This window comes from Numenius arquata, chromosome 10, assembly GCF_964106895.1.
Source record: "Numenius arquata chromosome 10, bNumArq3.hap1.1, whole genome shotgun sequence".
Lineage (NCBI taxonomy): Eukaryota > Metazoa > Chordata > Aves > Charadriiformes > Scolopacidae > Numenius > Numenius arquata.
In genome coordinates this window covers 51,043,220-51,067,795 of record NC_133585.1, presented here as the reverse complement: position 1 = coordinate 51,067,795, position 24,576 = coordinate 51,043,220, and the positions used below count along the sequence as shown (strand labels likewise).

General features: G+C 40.1%; 1 protein-coding gene across 30 annotated transcripts in view; it reads right to left on the bottom strand.

Annotated features, from left to right (window-relative positions):
- Positions 1–24,576, bottom strand: part of SORBS2 (sorbin and SH3 domain containing 2) — a 181,787-nt gene that overhangs the window by 40,540 nt on the left and 116,671 nt on the right. For 7 of the 30 annotated variants that reach the window (XM_074155284.1, XM_074155269.1, XM_074155283.1 and 4 more), the window contains 7 exons: positions 22,321–22,356; positions 16,711–16,855; positions 14,208–14,383; positions 9,004–9,070; positions 7,809–7,853; positions 6,413–6,599; positions 1,680–1,794 (listed from right to left, as the gene is read on the bottom strand). In XM_074155284.1, the coding sequence (XP_074011385.1) occupies positions 1,680–1,794; positions 6,413–6,599; positions 7,809–7,853; positions 9,004–9,070; positions 14,208–14,383; positions 16,711–16,855; positions 22,321–22,356 (771 nt within the window). Of the gene's footprint in view, positions 1–1,679; positions 1,795–6,412; positions 6,600–7,808; positions 7,854–8,999; positions 9,071–13,391; positions 13,416–14,207; positions 14,384–16,710; positions 16,856–21,876; positions 22,357–24,576 lie in introns of those variants that run through there. The other 23 variants (XM_074155258.1, XM_074155287.1, XM_074155276.1 and 20 more) reach the window with 9 other exon arrangements.

Sequence of the window (24,576 nt, the reverse complement as noted above, 5' to 3'; positions counted from 1 at the left end):
TGCCCTTGACTGATACTGCTCAGTAAGTACAATGTGACTAAGGCTTTTCTGGTTGATAATATTTTAAGGACCAAAGAAAGCTCAAAATCCAACCTCTTGATTGAGAGCAACAAAAATAAAATGCATAAGCAAGTTAAAAAAAAAAAAAACAGGTTCAGGAACAGTCAGCAAAGATCACTTTTTTTGTAATTTCATTAGTTTGCTAAAATTGAAAAATTGTATCTATGATCATATTCATCAGCACTGCAATTCCTATATGATATTTTTTTTCCGCATGACATTAGCAGAAAATGTAATTTATTAGAAAAGTGAGGCCATTCTTGAAACATCACTGTAATTCTATTACTTTTAACTTGAATCTGCTGTTATTCTTTGGCATTGGAAAGGCTGGTAAATGACCTCAGTGTGTATAATGCAGCCCTGGCAATCAAAAAATGCCATCACCTTTTAAATAAAATTATTTCTTAAGTTCAGCTTCACAATAAATACTAAATCCCATTTAAAGATATTGATTTATTTGCAATTCATCTAGATATGCCAATTTCCTCTTTGAAAAATGCATCAATTCTGCAAGACTTTAATTTCACAGAAACAGCTTAGTATTTTCTACCTAACAAAAACTGTATTCCTGCAAGGACCACTAAAACACCAGGGAAAGGTGCTCAGTAGCGGTGTTTCACCCTGTTGACATACTACATATTCTGGAATTCAATTATTTGCTTAATTTATTTTAAACTAGTAAAATAAATTATGTGAACAAGCATGTAATACAGCAGCAAATAATAATCCAGTATCGATTACCTAAAGCCCTCTTTGAAATTGGACTCCCTCAACCATTTCAACCTCAAAGCAAAAGCCCAAGAAAAGAAAATACTGCCATTGGTACATAACAATTTTCCTGAAATATGAAAGTATTGAGATAGCACAAAGGGAAATTAGAAAGGCTCGGTGAACGTGTCTTTCAGCAAATGAAAACTTCCATTAGTGGTCATTTTGCATGCATTAAGCATAGCTTTATCAGACATGCTTGTGAAAAAATCCACAATTGCAATCGTTATTCAGAAAGCAGGAATAAAGACTTCTAATTACATGTTAATGTACATTCAGTAATTGCAGAGTAATTGAGGCTGGAAAGGACCTCCAGAGGTCACCCAGTCCAACCTCCTGCTAAAAGCGGGTCTAATCAGGTTGCTCAGGGCCATGTCCAGGTGAGTCCTGAACACCTCCAGAAATGGAGATTCCACAGCCTCTCTGGGCAATCTTGACAAGTATTTGTCCAAGATCTCCTTAAGTGTACAATTAGGCACATCTTGAAAATGCAAATAGTTTATTTTTATGCATTAATTAATCAGATATCATATGTGCTGTTAATAGTACTGAAAATGAGTGCCGGAGATGCGTGCCAATTAGAAAAAGCAATTCTATTAATTCACAGTTCTGCTCATCATCCATTAGGTTTGCAGAGTGGTGGTTTGATTTCTTGGAAATACCAGAAGATCTAAGTTCAGCAAATAAGCCAAACTCACATTTTCAACACAACCATCAGGAAAGAGCAAAGATGAATTGCTGCAAAATCGTATTTGAAAAAGGATCTTCAAAACTCATCTAAGTAGTTATAATCAGTAGTAAATAATAAAAAGCCTCTTTACTGTACTACCCACGTCACTTGTGTGTCTTACCGGTCTCTCATGTTCAAGGATTGATGACTTTCCCGGCTCATATTCAAAAATACTTCTTGGTTCAGAACGGAACTTGCGGGTATCTACCTTTCTGTCAGGGGGGTCCCAGTCATTTCTAAATAACAAACACGAGCAATTTGAGTTAATTTACTGTCATCACCATCTGCTTTACAGCTCCATGCACGAGAAACGCACAAATACAAGTGAATTTCAGCCTGGTTTCTCTTTCCACGTTTCAGCTGTGAAATATCTGGCCTAGCATCCCAGGGTTTGAACCGCTGTATCGTCTTAGCTGACTGCTCCCTCAAGCAAGTTTGTGGATGACACCCGTCGGAGTGCTGCTGTGACAGGCCTGAGGGACAGGATGCCATCCAGAGGGACCTGGACAGGCTGGAGAAGAGGGCCCATATGGACCTCATTTCAACAAGGCCAAGTGCAGGATCCTGCACCTGGGTGGGGGCAAGCCCCGGAATCAGCACAGGCTGGGGATGAAGGGATGGACAGCCCTGCTGAGAAGGACTTGTGGGTGGTTGGTGGGTGAAAAGCTGGACATGAGCCAGAAAGCCCCCTGCATCCTGGGTTGCATCCACAGCAGTGTGGCCAGCAGGGAAAGGGGGGGGATTTTGCTCCTCTGCTCTGCTCTGGGGAGACCCCACCTGGAGGACTGTGTCCAGCTCTGGGGGCCACCAATGTCAGAAGGACATGGACCTGTTGGAGCGAGTCCAGAGGAGGCCACAAAGATGCTGTGAGGGCTGGAGCCCCTCTACGGTGAGGACAGGCTGAGAGATTTGGGGGTGTTCAGCCTGGAGAAGAGAAGGCTCCGGGGAGACCTTAGAGCCCTTTCCAGTACCTAAAGGGGGCATACAGGAGAGATGAGGACAAACTTTTTAGCAGGCCCTGTTGCGATAGGACAAGGGGTAATGGCTTTAAACTAAAAGAGAGCAGATTCAGACTAGGTAGAGGGAAGAAATTTTTTATGCTGAGGGTGATGAGACACCGGCCCAGGTTGCCCAGAGAGGTGATAGATGCCCCATCCTTGGAAACATTCCAGGTCAGGTTGGATGAGGCTCTGAGCGACCTGACCTAGTTGAAGATGTCCCTGCTTGTTGAGGGGGGTTGGACTAGATGGCCTTTAAAGGTCCTTTTCCAACCCAAACTATTCTATGATTCTATGATGAATGTATTTACAGCACGTATATTCAGCACAGCAGGAAAAACACAAGGTATGTCCAGTCTGTGTGATCACTCGCTCTTCCGTTGTAACTCACAGACCAGTTTAAAAACTTCCCTGACATACTGTGTCAACATACCATGACATGACTTCTCAAATTGCAAATTTCCTATGCTTGTTTTATGCACTAGACTAATATAGGCAAGTGGTAGATATTTTTGTTCATCACACGATATGATAGCAAGTCCATATTGAAAAAGTTACCAAATTTTCTGAGACAAAAAATAGGGAATTATTTTAAAAGACAGCATAAAAATCTAATAGATGCTCTTTATCCTGATCTGTAGTAGAACTGCTCCTGAATATCCTTGTAAACACTATACTGTTTCCTTGGAAATCGGAATAGATAAACAAAACCAAGAATTTGGCAGTTGTACTTTGGGTCAGAAATTGATCCATTTTCTCTATAATTATAAATTTGCTTTCAATTTAGTAGTGTTATGCAAAGGATAAAAAGTAACCCCTACTACTTTATTTTTTCAGTAATTTACCACGTTATATCAGTAGCCACCTACACATTTTGGGGAGATACTAGCTAGTTACCATCAGTGAGAGTTACCTTTTCATGGCGGTTTTTGTAGTCATTACTCACATTGCTTTTGGAAAACTGTAGCTCACGCATCTTTTTATTTAGCTCCGTGTAAAATGACCCACCAGGAACTCAAAGAATGGAGGAAAAGAAAGGGGAAATCCTATCTTCTATTGTCTGTATTTACAATACGAAAGAGCACACAGGGACTAAATTCTATCAGTTCTATCTGCCTTTTTGATGTGACTATGATGTGACCTGACATCATAAGGTACATGTCACATGCATTAAGAAAAAAAAAATAATCTATGGAGCAGCTTTTGTTTACAGTGTGAGTGCAATTTCTGGCACACAGACACCTCTCTTTATAAAACGCCCTGCATTTCAAGGGAAGTAGTTCTCTATTGTTTATTTTCACTGAAGGAAAAAATTAGTTTCAGAGCAGAAAAGGCTGTATTTTTTGAGAACGAGCAGGAAAATGGAAGTGTTCTGATCAAGCTGCGTTATGCTGCAAGTCACTGAAGAAAAAAAAGATGCTGCTGAAATTCTGATTCGCGCTCAGTTCACTTAATTTACAACGTTTAGCCTGTAATCCCTTATGGACTATGTTAATGCAAACCATATCTTGCCTCCCAGCTATAAAACTGTGATACATGTGGACCTAAGCCTCTTATGTGAGATTTTAAATACTCGGGCTTTATAGGCAATTAAAAAAAGACTCTCCCAATGGCAGGAAAAGATTGACAAGCTATAGCTGTCAGCAGCAGGCAAAGCATAACTAACGTGTTTGGCATCCCCTGGCCCGCAGAACATAGATTTCCCCTGCCTGTCTTATCGTGCAGGAGGATTAAAAGGAGAGGCTGAACAGCCAAATTCAATGCTAAAGCAGTTATTTCCAAGCTTGACAAAAGGAACCGTAACAGGCCTCAGTCTCTGTGACCGAGGCATTTGGCCCAGCACAGGACGACGACTCGCAGAGCTTCAGAGATCAAAGCGAAGCAGATCCACATTTTGGTGCCTTGCGAACAAATTTTACGCTTCCGTGTGACTTGCTAACAAAATTCAAACCTTTGGGAGGTAGCCCAGTGCTAGCCCCTGGCAACCTGCCCTCAGCAACAGAGTAGCCCAAATCAGTAACCATAGAGCAATCCCATTTTCCTCTGCAACACCTGTATCTCCTGAATTACCTTCTGGATTGCCACTACCTACAAAGTTTTTAAAAAGCCATAGTCATGGTCTTAATTTTAAACACTTCGCGTGCTCTTTTCTCATAATATTTTATGCAAATGGCAAATTATTTGAAACTGCTTAATGTAATTCAGTTTCTACAACTAAAAAGGTTTACAATGTCCAAGCTGACAAAATGGGCAAATTCTGTTTTTTTGCTGGAGCGTAACCAAGAGAGGTGAGTTTAGAGCCACAGATGGAACAAAAAATGACCCTTTACATATATATAATATATACATACATACACATATAAATGTGTAATAACATAATATTATATTAATGTATAGTATTAACGAATGTAAACACTAAAGAAAAAGCTTTTTGCTTGAGTTAGTAGCTCCAGATAGTGTTTTAATTAGAAGGATAAGCATTTCTTTCCTCAGTTATTAAGTATTAACATTTTCCAGACTGGACTCTCACCACTGGGACCTGATTTTGTGCAGCACGTTTGAAGCTGCAAAGCTGTGAGAAAACCAAAATGTCCCTTTAATCTGTAAACACCTTCTCGGTCTACTATAATGGAGCTGGAGATTAAAAAATGGGGATATAAAGCATTTCTGAGCTCTGGGGAAATGTGGGTTTACTGCTACGCTCTTACCATTTTGCTCCTCCTTGAATTTCAACTTACAACATCACTTAGATCCTTTCTCTTTGCTACTGGATACCGTAAATGGCCTTTCCTACTCAGTGACTATTCAAGGCACCTGCTAGAGCATGGAATGTTCTGAAACACAACAAGCAGGACAATCCTGCTAATGAGAATGAAGATCTTAAATGCTCATGGTGGGATCACTTGTAAGAATAAGCACTTCTTTAGCACATTGAAGAAATGGCAGGACCACACATGATGCCCATAGTGCTAATGAAGATTGTCTCTCACCACCTGACTGTCCCTTAAGTAAAGCCCTTGAAGTTATATATAGCTGCTATTTTATCCTTTGTGACATCATGTAATTGGATTACTGTACATGCCAAGAATCACACAGAATCACAGATTGATATGGGGTTGGAAGGGACCTCTGGAGATCATCTAGTCCAACCCCTCTGCCAAAGCAGGGTCACCCAGAGCAGGTTGGACAGGAACGTGACCACGTGGGTTTTGAATGTCTCCAGAGACAGAGACTCCACCACCTCTCTGGGCAGCCTGTTCCAGGGCTCTGCCACCCTCAAAGGAAAGAAGTCCCTCCGCATGTTCAGATGGAACTTCTTATGTTCAAGTTTGTGCACGTTACCTCTTGTCCTGTCACTGGGCACCGCTGAAAAAAGACTGGCCCCATCCTCTTGACACCCACCCTTTAAGTATTTATAAGCATTGATCGGATTCCCCCTCAGTCTTCTCTTCTCCAGACTAAAAAGACCCATGTCCCTCAGCCTTTCCTCATAAGGGAGATGTTCTAGGCCCCTCATCATCTTTGTAGCCCTTTGCTGTACCCTCTCCAGCAGTTCCCTGTCCTTCTTGAATTGGGGAGCCCAGAACTGGACACAGGACTCCACATGGGACCTCACCAGGGCGGAGTAGGGGGGCAGGATGACCTCCCTCGACCTGCTGGTTACACTCTTCCTGATGCACCCCAGGATGCCATTAGCCTTCTTGGCCACAAGGGCACATTGCTGCCTCACGGTCATCCTGGTTGTCCACCAGGACTCCCAGGTCTTTTTCCACAGAGGTGCTCTCCAGCAGGTCAGCCCCCAACCTGTACTGGCGGCATGGGGTTAAGAACACTTTTTGAAAATACGTTAACTTACTTTTCTGGTGTAGACCGTTCCCTCAGACGATGCGGTGGGACCGGAGGTGGCACATGTGGAGGTGGTAAAGGGGACGAGACCTTGAAGGCATCGGAGCTACTGTCAGAAGCACTTTTAGACAATGGTCTGTACGTCTGCGTCTTTGCAGCCGGGTGTGCCTGAGCAGAGAAGGATGGGCTGTAGCTACCTAACATAAAACCAGAAAGAGTCACAGTGTGAGGGTGGCTTTTAATAAACGGAACGCTGCGAGAACCCACAGTTAGTCAATAAAGCCACGAGGTTACAAAAACACGCAAACGCATTTTTAAATGCACATTGCTGCATACTATATAGCTCATTGGAATAATTTTTATATATTTTTATATCAAACCACAAACACACAGATAAAGTGCAGTATAGTTAAATAAATTAATGATTAATTTGAGGCAGGGAGAAGTTAACGGCTGTATGAATCCATCAGAGCTCTTAATGATAGTTTGTTATTAGTCCCCAGGCTTGTCCTGCCTCTCAGTCATTCTGTGTTCAGAAGGAAAAGAAGAGGCAGGGAATGCACATTTTTTTCCATTGTTTTAATAATTACTATCAGTCTAGGACAACTAGGCAATAGCGTATGTTGAAGAGGATCACAAGAGTCCAAACAGGTCTCGAACAACTGACCCACAACAAATGCTCTCAGCAGCACACAAACGGGCAGCATGAGAGCGTGTCCTGCGCAACAAACACTGAAATGGAAGAATTTTGAATGGCATTTTTGCATAAGGCACTGTGTTTTGTTTTGTTTTTTAATAAAAGCACTTTCACTTCACACTTTCACTTTTGTTCTTTTAAATAATTTTATCACGTGGTTATAATCTTCTGAAAGACACAATTATATATCTATGAGATGAACGTGTTTCTTGCAGCTGAGTAACAGCAACACCAGTGCCTAGAGCAAAACTGAACAAGAACATAAAACAGAGTCATCTTTATTAGGCACTCTTACTGTGTATTTTAAAAAGGTGATTTCAGGACCACCTTTTTGTCTTCCCATCTATGCAATTAGCATTTGTACTTTCATACAGCACTGTGTACTTTCACAAAGTAGTCCCCTTTTCGTTTGGATAAGGAAAGGCTGCGTTACTCACAATCGCTAGCGAAACTAAATCAGAAACCACAGTACCACAATATATCCCAGCTGCAGGAAGAGACCCACAGCTGCAATTCATTTCTGTGGCAAGAATGAAACCAAAATTAAACTTTGTTTCATTTAGGAAAAAAGGCATGAAAAAAACACCAACTGAGATCCAACAAGACAATAAAAAGTGTTTATATAAGCATTATCAGAGCAAGCAAACTACCCCTGTTACTTGCTGACATAAACAAAAGACTCATTTGGAAGCGAGGGAATAATTCCTACCAGTACCGTATGCATATGCAGTATTATACATGTCTGTGGCGTCATCTACAAAAAGAAATACACGTGTTACAGCAGTGCAATTCGGGCCAGTTTATCGCAGCGACGCAGCTTTGGTTTTGCAAATACAAACAGAAGGCTGGTAGGCAAAAAGCGCTGTATCTCTTTCCCTCATCTCACAGGTGTTTTCTGAAGACTCTCTTTTCCCATTAGACTTACCATAGGCTATTTTTACCACCTTATTGGTAAAACGGTATCTTCTTGTCGTGTCACCCATATTGTGTACTTAGTGGTTAGCGCCAAATTGGAAGTTACACCTTTTTGTCTGTTCTTCTCCCTTCCCCAAGGTCAATTTCTTCCTTTTGTGAGCTCTCCTTTAATAGAGACTATGAAGTTTTTGTTCCTATCACAAAAAGCAACCTCAAATATCTACTATGTGACCAGTGTTAAAAATAGGTCTTGTAAGCCAAAATTTTCCTGCTTACATTTTTTATTCTCCCATTAATTCTGTATGACCATACTGAGCGCAAGCTCTACCTCAAGCAAATAAAGCCTCCTCCCTTCCAGAGGTGTAACGAGAATAACTGCCCTTTATAAAATTTCTCGACATCCTTGGTGACAATCATGATAAAGGACGTTAACTCTAAAGCTAGGAATGTCACCAAAGCTCCAGTTCAGCAAAACCAAGTAAGACGTTATATGAAAAAAATACAATTCAGGCAGCAAATGTATCCTCAAACCAGCCTGTTCACTAGCCCATGCTGTCCTAACACATGAGCTCTCCAAAAGAAAGCTGGTATGGTAGGAGATTTACAGCAGCCAATTTCTCCTCCCTCAAACTGGAGATGAGCATCACCTCACTGAGCTCCCCAGTGATAGGGAATCATACTGGTTGCATACCTGTTCTCATCACTTGAATTTTTATTTAGCTTTAGTAATAAAATAAATCCAGTAGAAATGTTCAGGCTTTAGCAGAGGAAAACATCTCTCTCTGGAGTAAAATCTATCATCCAATTTACCCATTTGATTTGATTCATTATCTAACACTTGGTGAACACTTGTATTTTCACAGAGCAGACAATTAAAACACAGAAAAGCACATTTTTAATACCACTGAGAACCAAGTGGTATTAAAGCCACAGGTACATACCAGCCAAGAGAAAAGTGTACGTACCAGCCAAGAGAAAAGTATACGTACCAGGTTTGTGAACCATATGGATTTGCTTGAACATTGTCTTGTACCAATCCTTCGGCCTGTCAACTGTCTAAATAAAATACAGGTTTTAACAATTAACAAAAAAATAAAATATCCATGTGTACAGATCTGATCAGAGATTCAATGTTATCCTGGACACAAAGTCTGTTATGTTTTGTCCCCTATTTAATATAATAATTTTCATACCATCTATTTCAAATGGTGTATTTAAGGTTTCCATCTAAGAATTCCTGTAACAAGTTCTGGAAGACACTGAAGACTGAGTCACTTTTGGACTCTGATCTTGGAGGGTACAATGGTGAGAAACAGAGGAATTAGTGCCAGATCAAGAGTTTATCTTCTTAGTGCCCCGTATTTGACAACGATGATACTTTACAAGCTTTACAATGCTAAAATACAAGCACCTCAGCAATTACAAGGGTGTAAGAAGAGCTTCTTTTGAACTTATGGTGATTTCCAACATAAATTATCTTCAAAATGTAACTGTTAAATAATACAGAAAAACTTTGGAACGCTACTGAGAGAAGAACTAAGACAACACTATAATTAAGAGTTAATGTTTGCATTGTAAACAAACAATATTTCATCTTATCAATTCAAATTCCCTTCCCGTGCAACTTAATTTTAATTTATTTTTCTATTTTGAAAAAAGTGAATACAATATAACTTTCAGTACCCTCTCATTAAATCATACTTATCCTTACTTTTGTAAACTAAACAATCCTAAAGTTCTCGAACTCTCCTCCTATCAACATTTGCTGGTGCTTCTTATTATTTTTCTTTTTTTACCCTTCTGCATTTTCTCTTTTGCTGCAATGTTGTCTGAGATATTATGATAATATTTCAAAAAAGAAGATAACACAGAGGCAAACGTGTTTTGAGTATTATTATTCTTAGGTCCTAAAATTTTACTTGTTCCACGCTGGTCAGCAAAGCAAAAGTTTTAGTGCAGATGTACAAAATTATTTTCAAACCTCATGCAAAAAAACCTCTCGATGTGTAATATCTTGCATTAGCTCATACTAAATCTGCAATCACTCTGCCCGTTCCTCTTTACCACGAAAAGTGAAAATCCACAAATTCTTCTCTACAAAATAACCAACAGATCTGAGTGCGCTCACCTGGCTCCATGCCATCTTGAATGAATCACACTTTTGCCCTAAATACTTATTACAGTTACTGAACATAATTAATCTGTTTTGTTAACGATGGTGAGCTCTTACTATAAGGGACTAAGCAGAAAATGCCGTCATATGTTGAGGACTCAATATGAGTTCTCATAAAATGGCTATTAAACAACATTTTAAAAAAAAATTGTTTAAAAGAACAGCTGACAGTCAACTGAAGAACTCAGGGATCTGCTGAGTAAGAAAGAAATTTAAGGGGCAGGTTATGCTTTCTACCTAGACCTGCTTGCAAGAGATGAAGGAGATATAGTTTCCTATCAAGATCAAGTCCCTTCCCCCACCTACCAACATTCCTGACTTCTGCTAAAGAGAAGATATTCAGAGGCAGATTTGGACCATTTTAATGTTGTTGCCCTAAAGTTATTAAACACCTATACTAGCGGAACTCTAGTAAGAATAATTTAGCCGGATTTGAAAAAAAGTATGCTGTTTGGTGCTCCAGGATCGTGTATGTTCAAAAGTTTACAAGGAAGCCCAGAAGGTCTGAAGAGATTCATGCTGACGGGCATGACCTCCATCGCTGCTCCTCATTTTCCACAGTTCTACAGACCTGCAATAGTCCCATGATACAGCAACTGTCTTCCTGGTTGTATTGGGCCAAGAAGAGTCTTCCAACAGAGCTCGAATCAGTGATAGGTGAATAGATTGGACCCTACTGTTTGTCAAGGGACAAAGGTGAGTAAATATCTCTTTGCTGGATCCTCCTTATTACTCAGGTCCTCCACAAATCAATAGCAGGTTTCCACATAGAGATCAGATGTGGAGAAGCTCCCAGGTGACCAGAGAAGAAGGTCTCCCAACATATTTATGGACATTTGAACATTTTTTTCTCATCATCTCCCCCTCAACCCCCATCCTGGGGTTTAAAGCCTCAGCCAATAATTTGGCTTTACATTCTAAGCCAGATAGGATTAGCTAAGGAATAGAGTAAATTAATTTTAATAAATATTTTCTCAATTTATATTCACTGATCTCACATACCAACATTTGTTTGAGGAATTAGCAGTGCTGATCATGCACCAAGCCATTCAGACTCCATCCTGCTTTGCATACGTTAAAGTTGTTGCAATTAAATGCTGGGACATGGTATCATCATATGTGAATGAATAATCAGCCAAATAGTGTGAAAAGCGTATTATCAGTATCTGCGGTTGGTACTCAGGGAAGCCCATAATCACTGCAGTATTCTAATAATCCATCAGAAAGTATGCAATTAAAGGTGGCATTTATGACTTTCAGTGGACCTTCTGTGTTGGTTTATTTCTAGCTGAAATATTACATCACTAAGTATGGGAAAGAAAACTGGTGGAATTTGATTTTTTTCTCTTTTTTTTTTTCATTCTTAGTAAATAGAGGTCTTTTCAGTCCACAGATTAATTTTGCTAGTTAGACATGAAGCAATCATTTTGAATAGTCTCAAACAGTGCAGTCACACTGTTTTCCACGAATCTGTCTTTTTCCTTTCGTAGGACCCTGTCGGTGGTAAACTCTGGCGGTGCCGTTTGATTGAAAACTTTTCTGAGTGAACAGCATTTTTACCCTCTCTTTTCCAGAGACTTCACTTTTAATGCCTTGGAATTTCCCCGTCTTTGGGGCAGGGCTTGGCATGGTGGCAGAACTTAACAATGATCTGAGTTTTCAGGCTTCAGACTTGTACTTCCCAGGGCTGGCAGGAGCTCAATGGTATGGAGGGAACACGCTGACATGGGATGGAGGTTCCGAGAGAAGGGAAAGCTTTACTGGAATCCTTCCCCTCTCAGCAGCTTTGGACAGAGAGAGTTTGCAGGAACAGAAAGAGAAGAGAACATGGCTCTGCTTTCCTTGGCTAAACTGCTGTCATAAGCCATGTTCTGAGAGTAAGGACAGGCTTGGAGGAGTTAACCGCAGCTTGAAAAATCTCTCTACTCCTGAAAAGCACTCCAAATCTGGAATACAGACACTCCCAAGTTCTCATTTCCAAGCTTACCTTTGAGTAGCAAAGTGTTTCAGAACACAGTGTGTATGTTGCTTACCACCCGTGAATCTGCACTTACTGCTTTTTTTGGATAGACTGTTGCCGTTTTCATACAGATGGAAGAGTAAGAAACTTTTAAACTTTGCAGGCAACGATAAACTCAACTAATTTGAACTTCATTCTCTTTCCGGATGGAGTGAGGTGGAACTTTCTGGGAGAAGATACCTATTTGGATTGCTCACTGCCCTTGGAGAAAGAGCGAGTGATATATCCTACCTTCTACTCTCCGTGGGAAATGCAGTTATAGCATTTTTGTGTGTTTCTGCACAGTAATGCACTTCTGAGAGGTGCCAAGGTGCAGCGTATTTGAGCCTTTGGCTGACAGCTATATCACCTTTGCTCTTAGGCGACTGGGGGTACACAGGGCTCAGATACACTCGTGCACATTTAAAATGTAATCTCAGATCAACTTCTTGAGAACAATCTCATTTCCAGCTAAGTCCTAGGGAAGCAGAATAAGGACAAGAAGTGGGACACGAGACACACACACACACACACACACAGAGCATCATCTTTTAACTCGTATCTCACTGTGAGAATCATTGCTGTAATACGAAGTTTACAAGACAGAAGATATTTTGAAACTGAAACACAACACAACCCAGAGCAAATCCAGCTGAAAAATGTCCTAATTCAAGTTACTTTATGTTTCTAGGTGAAAATCTGAGACTCAGACCATACGATCAGAAAGTTAAATATAGGTTGGCAGATTGCCGACTCTATTAAGCACACTTGAGGGGGATTTCTGTTATAATCTTGTATAACTGATATGCACCGTATTAGATCACTCTGCCATTAAAAAAAAAGAATAAAAATAATTATCTTATATAAAGCATAGGGACGTATTTACTTAAAAAAGGGCTAGGAAACTACAGTGTTGTTATAAGAAACTTATTCATTTATAAACGATTCTGAGCATATTAATTTTTATGTCAAAAATTAAGGAAGAAATGCCAGAGTTTCCCCCCTTTCTTATCAAAATTGTCCCCCAATCTTACCACTCATTCTGAATTTTTCCTATTGCTTTTCTCCATCAGTTCCTGATTTTCCCCCCTATTTTTTTCAATCCATTGAGGCAGCTGGGCAATACACCCCAGCCCCGTATGTCAGCAGTGGCAGAGCAGCACATCCAACAGCTCCTACATCCTTCCACCTCACAAAGACTTCACCTGCAAGGGCTCTGCCGCTTTCATCCTGGTTCCCACTCTTCTTACTCTTTTCTCCGTCTGGCACAGCGTTTCTTCTCCGGCTGGGAAGGCCAGTGAGAAATCCCTTTACGGACCCAGTACAGCTGCCACTGTGCTCTCTGGAGCAGCCAGAAGAGGCTGCCCTGACAGCGGAGTGGAAAGAATGCTTCAGCATAGTGAAAACAAAACTCCTCAGTTCGACATCCTGGGACCGCTCAGGCAGGGACTAGTGGCAGATGATCAAAAAGCGGGGCTAGCTACAATGAAAGGGCTGCCACCCCGCTCCTTTGCACGTCACTCCGGGGCACAACGATTATATACTGCACTGCCACGAAAACCCCACTCGCTTCTATTATTATCAGAACAAAACCATTCATTTCTGCACTACCCTGACGAGATGAGAACCATTGCATCTAAAAATGCAGAAGTGTGACTTTTTTTTATACATACACACATACTTGCATGCATGCATATATACATAGTACGTATAAACTTTATTTTAGAAATAATAAAAGAAATGCAATTACTGCGTATCTCCAAGAGGCAAGAGCTACAAGGGAAGCAAGAAAGAGACACAAAGTTTTGGCTGCTTCTAATTAAAACTAGAAACATGAGGTTGCCCAATTATGCTCCCATCAGCATTCTCCTTTTCCGTCAACACACAATATTATATTCAGGAGCTCGCTGATTACGCACACTGTATTCCACATTATATAAGACCAGAAGAATGTGAAAAACCCATTACCAACAATCAGTTCATTGTACGAGTTCATACACAGATTCCCCAGAATTTCCTACCGTTCTAATTGCTGTAGGGATTCCAGATTCATCTACCGGGCCAATCCCTGCATAATGTGGAGCTTTAATGACTGTAATTTTTTTTTCTTCTTCTGAGGATCTACAGATTGGTATTGTACTGGTGGTGGTGCTGCTGCCAACAGTCTGAACATGCTGTGAGTATGTCTCTGCGGACTCTGTAAAGACAACATGACAGAATATTGTATAAAGATACAATAATCATACTTGGCAGTTATAACAGGCTTCCCCATTTCATTATGCTGCACAAAGACTGACAACAATCTTAGCCACATGCATATACAACACTTTGAAAAAAAAAAAAAAAATCATCTTAGCTGGGATTTTGTCCTACTTAATGTTATATTAACAGAATCTTATTGAAGGACCAGACAGGCTCTTCAACTCAGATCTTTTTCACAGCATCTTGCTCACAAAAAAAAAAAGAAAAACCCCACAAAACTAGCAAAATCTATTGCAAAATAGTGGCAGCAGCCTTCTTCCTAGAAATCAAACTCTTGCCCCTTTCCTTGAAACTAGTGATATGATTTCAAACTTCTCCCTCCCACCCCAAATCTATCAAACTATAGAAAATTGCTGCTCTGTAAGGACAGCAACAGGTTCCAAACAGCCCTCCACAAAGACTTCACTGATATGTATTTAGAAACATTAAGTTTTGATGCATTAATATTTTTTTAAAAAGACAATTTTTGTCCCTTAAAGTTATGTTGGTATGTTTAAGTGCCTCTATGTATAATCCACAAAAATGGACCTCAGTAACCTGGCATCTGTAGAGCAATCTGATGATCCACCTATGATATTCAGGTGAACTGTGCAGGCTGCTGCTGGTTTGTGGTGACTTGCAATATTTTACCCACCTTCCCCAAATCTTCCTTTATAGTTAATGAAATTAATATGTCACTATTACCATTTCCCTCTAAAATAGTTCTGCTGGGATGTCTCATGTGAAAATTTGTACTGCTGCAGATGATGTACTTCTCTCATGTAAGCAGGAAAAAGAGCCCCACTCCTTCAGGCAACATGTTTCAGTAAATTAGTGGGCTGCTCTGACAAAGCATCTTTTATTTTTGGCAAGAGCAGGTACAGTGCTTGTGAGACATTTCCACTGCAGGAAAAATGAATGTAGGGAGTAAAAATAAATATTCTAACACTGTTGGTGAAGATTACAATTGCCTTCCGTGTGACATTAACATTCGTTGATTTTGCTGAAGCAAAATATTTGAATTGTAATATAAATCAGCAAAAGGACCTCTGGTGACTGAAAGATCTAATTTTAATTTGAATATTTCTGCTCATTCCTACTGCAGAGAGATGGATTTGGTGTGCCTCTTTCAGCTGTTTGCTCAAGTTTGAAATCGTGTAAATAATCCAGTGCTATACATATATGGCGAGGGGCAACTCTGCGTGGCAAACGTCTGAATATTTGGGCCTTCTTCCCAAAATGCATGATGTTAAATTTAGAAAACATTTTGGATTTGATCCTTCATAGGCCTCAAACTGAAGGCATCGGTGGGATTTTTACATAAGCAAAGAGAATTAAATCAGGTTGTTATTGTGGAAGACAGATCTTCAGCATCATACAAGAGCAAAAATCATGGGAAAGTACCTTCCTTACCTCAGGTATGTACAAAACAGAATTGATAGGCCTTACATCAGCAAAATGGAAGCAATCAAAGAATCTAGAATTTTGGGATGTGGAGAAACCCATGCCCAACCCATCCCCCAACCCATGTACACGGTTTTGGTGCTTATCACTATGATAAGGGTAGCAGCATTTGCCTGAGCTCTTGAGTCGCACAGTGAGAAGTGTCACTTAATTTCCCTCTGCGCATAATAAAAAAGTAAACTCCAGGATCGCATTCAAATTATTTTGCATGTATAGTCTGATCTGAATATGCAAAACACTGGCACAAAAAGCAGCAAGCTAACAATTGTTCTGGCAAAACTGGATTATACTGGCAAAGCAGCTTTCTAAGGCTGATTGTGGGTTTTTTTAATAAAAAATTAACAATGCTCTACAAAAAATAATACATAAAGAAATGATGGATTGACATGGCTTTAAGTGTTTAAAAGCCCAGAGCCCCTCCCTTTGCTGGCAGTATTTCTACTGAAGATTAAGGAAGTTGTGGGGAGACCCAGTGTACAAAGTTGGCCCTTGGCTTCTTAAAGAAGGCAAAATCTGAAGGGGTTGCACAGGTTGAGCTGTTTTGATATATGTTCTTTCCTTGGTAAAGCTACTAGGAAGGTGGCAAGAGGTCACCCTCACACACATAAGTAATAAAACTTCATAGCAACTCTAGGATCACTACTGCATCTAACAATAAATGCTTTTTTTTTTTTTTTTTTGCATTTCCTCCCCAAGGTAGATGAATAGACAATACCTTCATTATGGCTGTGAAGCCCTCTGCAATTGTTTGCAGTCTTTGCCACATGAATCGGAATATGTTGCGTAATGTATAAAGCAAACGTTCTGTGTGAGGCTTACCCATCATCCTGCCATGCTGCATGATAACAATGTTGGAATTGAGCGAAGCCGGTGGAGGGTAAGCTGAAGAAGGGGAAAAAGGCCTTTGGAAGTGACTCACTGGGCTGGCAGCGGTGCCAGAGTTCCCATTCACTGTGATCTGAGCCTGAGAGAAACAAAACAATATCCCATTAAACTACACACAAAGCCCTCCGACCGCCATCCCAAACAGAGTGATGCAAGACTGCCATCCACACAACAATTACCGGTTGTCAGGTACCCGGCCATAACGGCATCTGCGTTCACTGAAATACAAAACTCATCACAAGGGGAGCAGAACGTGTTCCTTATATACCTTGCACCTCCCCCCGCTTCTCTCCTTCTACGTGCTGAAGTCATGGGAAGGTGACGGAAGGACCATGGCCAAGGCAACGAGGATGGCACAATCGAGGGCTGACAGCCATATAAAATGAAGATGGCAGTAAAAGTTCCTCTCGTGTGACAAAGGCTGCCTGCCACAGGTTGCTCGCTCCAAGAGACATATTCCCTTAATGCACATGCTCAAACCCTACTGATATTAAAGGGAACTTCAGTGCAGACCGAAGGGAAAAGCGCCATTAAGGCCAGCTAAAAAGAGCGAGCCAAAGCTTCTTTAAAAAACTGAAGCCAGCTGGACTGCCTATGGGATGCCGATACGTAAACTATCGCAATAAAAATAAACAGCACTGATAAAAAAAACCTCACAACCATAAAACAACAGAACAAAACCAAATAAATAAAACGGGAAAGCCAAGTACACTGGCAGTACGGCAGCATCACAGGCCATTTAGGCTTTAGTCACAAGAGGTGCTTCTGAAACAAACTGCTTTCCTGAACAGGCTTAGAATCTGGGCTGTAGGGCTTTGATGGGGAGTACTGAAAGGATCAAAATATCAGAGATATTGAGGAAGCATTGAATGAAATGAGAGGGGAGCGAGTATTTCAGCAGAAAAGGGAGGGAAGCTCTCTGTGACACCTCTTTTAATGCAGAACACTTCTTTAAATCTGAAAAAAAATCTGAAGTGCTACAAACTTTGCTCAATTTTATATAGCAAAAGAGAAGAACCAAAACACGTTGTGAACGTAAAACATGAGACTATCTGAAGCAGCAAAGCATAAGTAAAAAACAAACATATTAAAAAGCATTTAAATGTCTTGTAGACATTTGTATTGTGGAGATTACTGATTTGATCTGAAATTTTTCATGTCTTGGCCTCCAATAGCTAAGAGAGCACAACAAATTCTGGTGCCTATGCAGACATCCTGAGAACTCCTGGGTGCACCCAGGGGTTTCTCATTTCAAGGATGCCTCTCTTCAGAACTGAGCTGAACAGTTCGTGTAGCGGTGATGCCTCCATTAAAACTTTTGTGTTTACATGTTTCCTTTCTTAATAGAGTCAAGAACCAAAATGTAAACTCAGTTGGCTTTTCTCACACCATCCTCCCCTCCAAAAGAATGTGGAGCTGGAAGGATACAAAAGCTCCACAAGCTCAAAGATAGCATTTTGAGAGGTATGAAGCCATGTTTTCAGATGAGGTTCCTAGATGAGGCCCAGCCATCTCTACTGGGGTTCACCGATTCTCTTTTCCTGCATAGTGTCTTGTGGGGAAGGCTTGTTTCTAGGGAAGGCAGGGTGCATCTATGTCCAGAACCTCACACCTTCTTATTCATTTACTATGGCTTTTGTTCCTCTGAAGAGAGGAGCAGAACTAGCATGAGTTCTTAGTAGACTGGAAAGCTACACCTATGAATTTCTGTAATAAAAAAATAAGATATTGCTGTGATGGGCTTTACGAAATAGCTGGGTTAGGCAGTAAGGCTCTTACACTAAGTAGGTATACAATATTATGAAAACAGGATCCACACAAGTAGCTGATGGCCATCAGTCATAAATGTAAATGTGGCATGTCCATATATGACATTTTGGGTTTGCTTCTAAAAGTTTTAGAGAGGATATCAGCTCAGCTATAATTTCTTAGTTTCTGATGACTTTCTCTTGGAGGAAAGTTTCCGTGAAGGTGGCTATTGTATTTATTTATCTGATGCATCTTGCACTGGTGGAAGGGCTAGCGATAAAAGATAGTTTTGCAAAGTTTCAAGTACCAAGGCCCTTTCCTGCCCTTGGAATCATTTGGACTTTTCAGCCTAACAATGTAATGCTTTAGTTCCAGGTGACAGAGTTTGCTCCCAGATTTTACAAGAAGTGAAATATTTAAGATGCCTATTCGTGAATTAGACCTTTTACTTTCCTAGGTAATCTCCTTTGTGGGAAAATAAGATGCTACAGAAAATAACTATTTCACCAAATGCACCTATTTCCCAGTTTACTGGGAAGATAATCCTTATCTCTTTCATGCTCTTTGTTTCCTTAGGCTCCTCCATTTATTTTTTTCTCTAGTATCTTTACCTGTGCTCCACTGCTAGCAGAGCCACCTCCTGCTGCTGCCAGGTAATCAAACTCTTGTAAAGATTCCTCCTAGCTACTAGCTTTAAACTTCCTTTAATTTGTCTGAGCACTGGAAAGAGCAGCTCTCCGGGCTTCTGAATCAAAGGCAAAGCATCTATTTGGGATGGAGCTGCTTCCTAACCTTCTACTGAGGTGGGCAGCAAAGGGAGGGAGGTCCCATCATGAATATCTGAGCAGTTTTGTGCAACAATCCTGCCCAGTACACCCCCTGGCCTCAAGATGCTGAATTAGGTTAAAATACTCAGGAGCAATTCTCGAAGCTCAAGGCAGTCCCGAAACATGGGAAAAGGCAAAAAATCTAATGTGTGCTTCTGTTTCCAAGTTTCCATTAGATTCTGCAATTTTAAACTCCATAAACAAAAAGAACCCATGAAAATTACTTTATAAGGGACATGTTCATAATTGGAATAGAATCAGACAAAATAGTTTCTAAAACCAGCTGTTCTCTGATTTTAACTCCAATTCTGAGCATAAACCCAAATTAGAATTACAATTCTCATACTTCAGGTTTTCAAAGAAGCTGTAATCTGTGACTAAAAGTATGGCCAATTAACCACAGTTTTATGTTTAGCTCTGCCTTTTGCCTGGAATATTTTACAATTTTGTTGATTCAGCTCTTCCTGATGCTGTTTCTTCTTCTCAGAAGATCTGCTGTAAAACCTTTTTCCCTAAGCTCTCATTAAGGACCTCAAGAATAAACAAACATCCCCAATGTGGACATAATGTCTTTGGAGTTCTGTCTTATGCAGGCACACTGCTGGATGGCACAATCAAGTATTACTCTTACTGTTCTCTCAGCAGTTTTCATCTACAAAACCAAGAGGAGTCTCCTTTGAGAATGAAGATCAGTACAGGAGTAGGGCCAAGAGTAGCACACCTGTGTGTGCCACCAGCTTCCCCATCATTTTCTCATTTCATGGACATATTTATAGTCATAGAATCATAGAATGGTTTGGGTTGGAAGGGACCTTAAACATCATCTAGTTCCAAACCCCTGCCTTGGGCAGGGACACATCCCACTAGACCAGGTTGCTCAAAGCCCCATCCATCATCTGTCTGGTTCTTCTCTACAGAGAGTAGGAGACAAAGAGTTTTCTACACTGCAGAGGTGGGTCTTGCCAGCAGTTTAATTTCTGTGGGGCTTCTCGGATTGTTTAGGGATTTTTGTCCTTTGGTGGGAGACTTTCTCTCTCCATCAATGGTGAACAACTGTTATGCTCATCCCTGCCCTAAGAGAGAAAGAGGTGGTCAGACCTGGCCATAACATATCCCTCTACAGGGAAACTACCCAAAAAAGGAAAGGAAGGACTTTTAGCTTACAAAAATGGTGCTCAAAGAAAACAAATACAGTTAGCTGATTATTTTAGAAGTAGGTTAGAAGAAAATATAAATGTTCCATGCTTCCCATAGCTAGTAAATGGTCATGTAGTGATTAAGCCTTATTTATGTACCAGTCTACAGTGATTACGGTATCTTTGCTTACAACTACTGGGCTGTATGCAGATTCACAGTACTGACTCTTTTTTTTAAAAAAAAAAAACAGGTTAAAAGGTTTCAGAGCTGTGTTACAAGAGTTAGAAAGTACAGCTTTTCCATGCCTGGCTAGTAATAATATTATTTTAACAGCATCCAGAGCACTGACAACAGATCATTGACTTTCCAGGTGACTATGTGCAAGTTTAGGCTCAAAATACTTTTTATAAAATATATATGAAACTTTAAAAATATATACACTGTTTGTTCTTCTCAGACTGAAAAATAACATGCTGAAGTATTTGTACAAAGTTTGAACACTGTTGTGACCCAGTAAAACTTTAGTCTCAGAACATCTCTCTGTTTTCTAATTCAGCAACAAATTGCTCAATTTAAATGTGGGCTTTGTTCTGACTCATTTTAATCATGCAGATAATCTCAAAAGAAACCAGAAGTGATTGGAATTTGACCCAAATTCCATACCTTCTTTCTACCAATATATGAGTGTATTAAGGTACAGAAAAGTGAATGTATGTATAAAATGCCTAATTGCATGCTGGTTTTTCCCTTGACTTAACCAAGAGAAAAGTAACAGGACATTTGGGTACTGTGAGATTATTTATGAAGTTCACTCCCGGAAAAAAACTGTGCTTAGGAGAGGAAAAGGTTAGTTAGAGGAGAGAAAAAACAGTTTCGTGCAGTCAGTGGTGATGGCTGGGGAAAAAACTGCGTTAAACATTCCCAACATTTACTATGAATTTACAAGTTAGATTATCGAAATCTGTACCTCAGTATAAACCAAAAATGGTGGTAGCCCAGAGGCTGCAAACTCCACAAACCTGTATGTGGCTAATGATATTTTTAACAAATCTCTTCAAACTCTACAGACCGCTTGCTTTTAATCCATTTGGAACAGATATTTATTGAAATTATTTTCATTTATTTTCAGCAAAGTGTTTGATAGACCTCAGCTGACTGTACAACTGTGCAACAACTTAGAATCATTTTCCCGTTTCCAAATCTGCTATACTAATGGGTTTGTTTTTTTTTAAAACCACTGTTGCAAAACACACTGTCAGACTGTGAACACAGAAAACTCCTAACGGGATACTCGTCTGTGCAAGGGGATAACGACAAGTCTGAATTCTTTTCCCCTCTGACAACCTGTTCGAACAAAAGGGAGGAGGAAAAAAGGAAGCATAATTACATGAGAGGTGGCAGCAGTGTTGGTTAAGGTGGTGCCATCTGACACAGCAGACATCTGGCTCAAGGTTGGGGAAGGTGTCTCAGAGCAGTCAGTGGTATCATAGCTACAAGTCTGCAGCTCATCTAGAATGGCCGTGGAGGACTCACTCACTGTGCGGGAGGAGCACTCGCTCATGGCAGAATCTGTGCTCACAGAGGCCGTTTCGTTCCTGTGGATAAGGCTTTCGGAAGCTAGGTACGGGCATTTGTAAGAAAACTGTGAAAGGGCTGGGGTTTTGTAAAAGCGTGAAGGCAAAAAATCATCAAGCGTTGGCAAAGAATATGGTACTAGATGGGTGGCACTGTCTGGTGAGAAAGAGGTTCTGTTAACTGGTACCACAGGAGGAGGAAGAGGCAGTGGAGAAGCTTCTGTTGCTGTTTGTCTGTGTGTCTGTGAAGCATTTACCTCCATCACAGGGGCAGTTACTTTCTGGTTTCCAAGCTGAGATTTGAGGAAAAAAAAAAAAATAAGAAAAGAAACAGATTACCAAATGAATAAAAAACTTTTCCCTTTGCCTCTTGCTGTGTGTAGGAGAATTACAAAAGCGTAAGTTTTTCAGCAGCCCGAGGAAGTTCACATTCACATGGATTAGGAAATAAATCAACCACGCTCTATATTAAAGTAGGAAAAATGAAAGAAATGAATACATCAAATACAAGTGGAAGCAATGCCAGAAACCATAGTGTGCTGGGGATGAATATTCATAATGTACTGCATATATTAATGATCTCAGTTGTGCGTCAAGAAGGTTCACACTATTTTATACTTTCTGTAAATACGAGGCTAGAGAACGTCATGTTCATTTTGTTTGTCAAAGGAAAAAAGGACCTGCAGGTCTGATCTCTGTAAATGTTGCTCTCTCTTTTGTCAATGGACAGGTATCATTTTGAAATTTGGTGTAACGTGCATTGTGTATTTTGAGATCAACTGCAATGTCTAATGCATATCCTGCCAGATGGGTGGGACTGCAGGCTAAATGGAAACACTAATATTAATGTTCCTTAGATCTGCAAGCAACTAGTTGTGGACGACTTTACCTCTTGTGACTGAATATATCTTCTCCGCTGCCTCTCTGATAAAAATGTTTGGATGATCTTAGAATTTCCAAGCACCCTGGAAGCACCCTGTCAGGCTACTGGATAAGGTGTACGCATAGGAACCTTTTCAACATTAGAGGACACAAGGATTGTTGGGGTAACTGGTGTAAATCTGAGGAACAACAACGATTGGGAGCACAAGAACAGGACAGGGATGACTTGTACTGAAACAAAACACAGCAGTTGTTTGGCTTCAGTATAATTCCTTAAAAGCATCAGGGAACGTGCTTACGAAAGTGCTTCTGAAAACTGTCACACCATGTATGGGCTTTATGTTCTGTTATTTCAAATTGGACAAAGGACACTGGGTTTAAACTAGTCCTGATGCTGGCTTTTTGCATCTGCAGCTTCTTTTTGAATTAAAGATACATGAAAAGCATGTTGGCATCCAATCTTTGTTAAACAGCTGCACAAATCCTTCTATACGGCCTATTAGCCACAAGCTTTCAATCAATTCCTGAAGTACATCAAAATACTGCCTATTTCAGCACTCGTGGTTTCACTTTTGATAGGGCTGAGGAACTCTGGAATAGCTGCAGGGAAAGAGCTATGTAAATAGAGGACAGTAAGATACCACATCCAGTAATTAATATTTAAAAAAGCAACATTTACTCATAGAAATCACACTGTTACCAATAATACTATGGTTATTTTCCTATGCTCAGAATAGGCAGATGTCTTTAACGCTAATCATTCAAAAAATGTTTCAAACCATCAGATTAAAATGCCACTTTGGCATTTTAATCCAAAATCTGAAAATATCTTCTAAAGATCTTATGGAAGACTTGGAACACAACCCAGATTGTGCTACTTACGAGAGGTCACTGGGGGTCCAGTTCCATAATTCTTGCTGAGATCAACTAGAATTTACATAAATAACCTTACTGTGGTCAATGGGACTATCCTTATGAATAAGCATTTCAGAAAAGAATCTTAAGCACGTGAACAGATATCCATCACTTGTTCCAAATGGTTCAAAAGAACTCTTTGGCATTACTGGACCTCCAGGGTACACAAAAATAGCTAGAAGATGCCGTTAAAGTCTGCAGTTAAAACAGTGAAGCAACTTAATCAAACAGCTTAAAATCCAAATCTTATTCACAGCAATGTTTCAAATCTACAATCGGAAAAGGAAAAATAGAGTAAATCTGAACAGATTACTTCTTAATCAGAAAATCAATAATTGATTGTATGACTGTAAAAGGAGATATGATTCTTAGAGATAAATAAATTGCCAATGGAAACTTCAAAAGAGCAATGGAATACTATTAAAATAATTTAATGAAAAGCAATCAGATGCAGATGTGAAACAGCCAGCTTGACATACAGCATAGTATGCCAAGGGTTTAAGATATGTGCATTTCCATACACATATAAGAAACAGTAATTTCACCTCAAAGACACATAAGGAAAGACAGAATTGTTATTCATGGTGAATTTCATCATCCATGTCATAATTCAAGATCTCCAGCAAAAGACATGAACCCGGAGATCATTGTGCAATTATGAGCCAGAGCCAATATGAAGCTCTGAAGTTCTTGAGACCAGATCACCTCTCAGCATC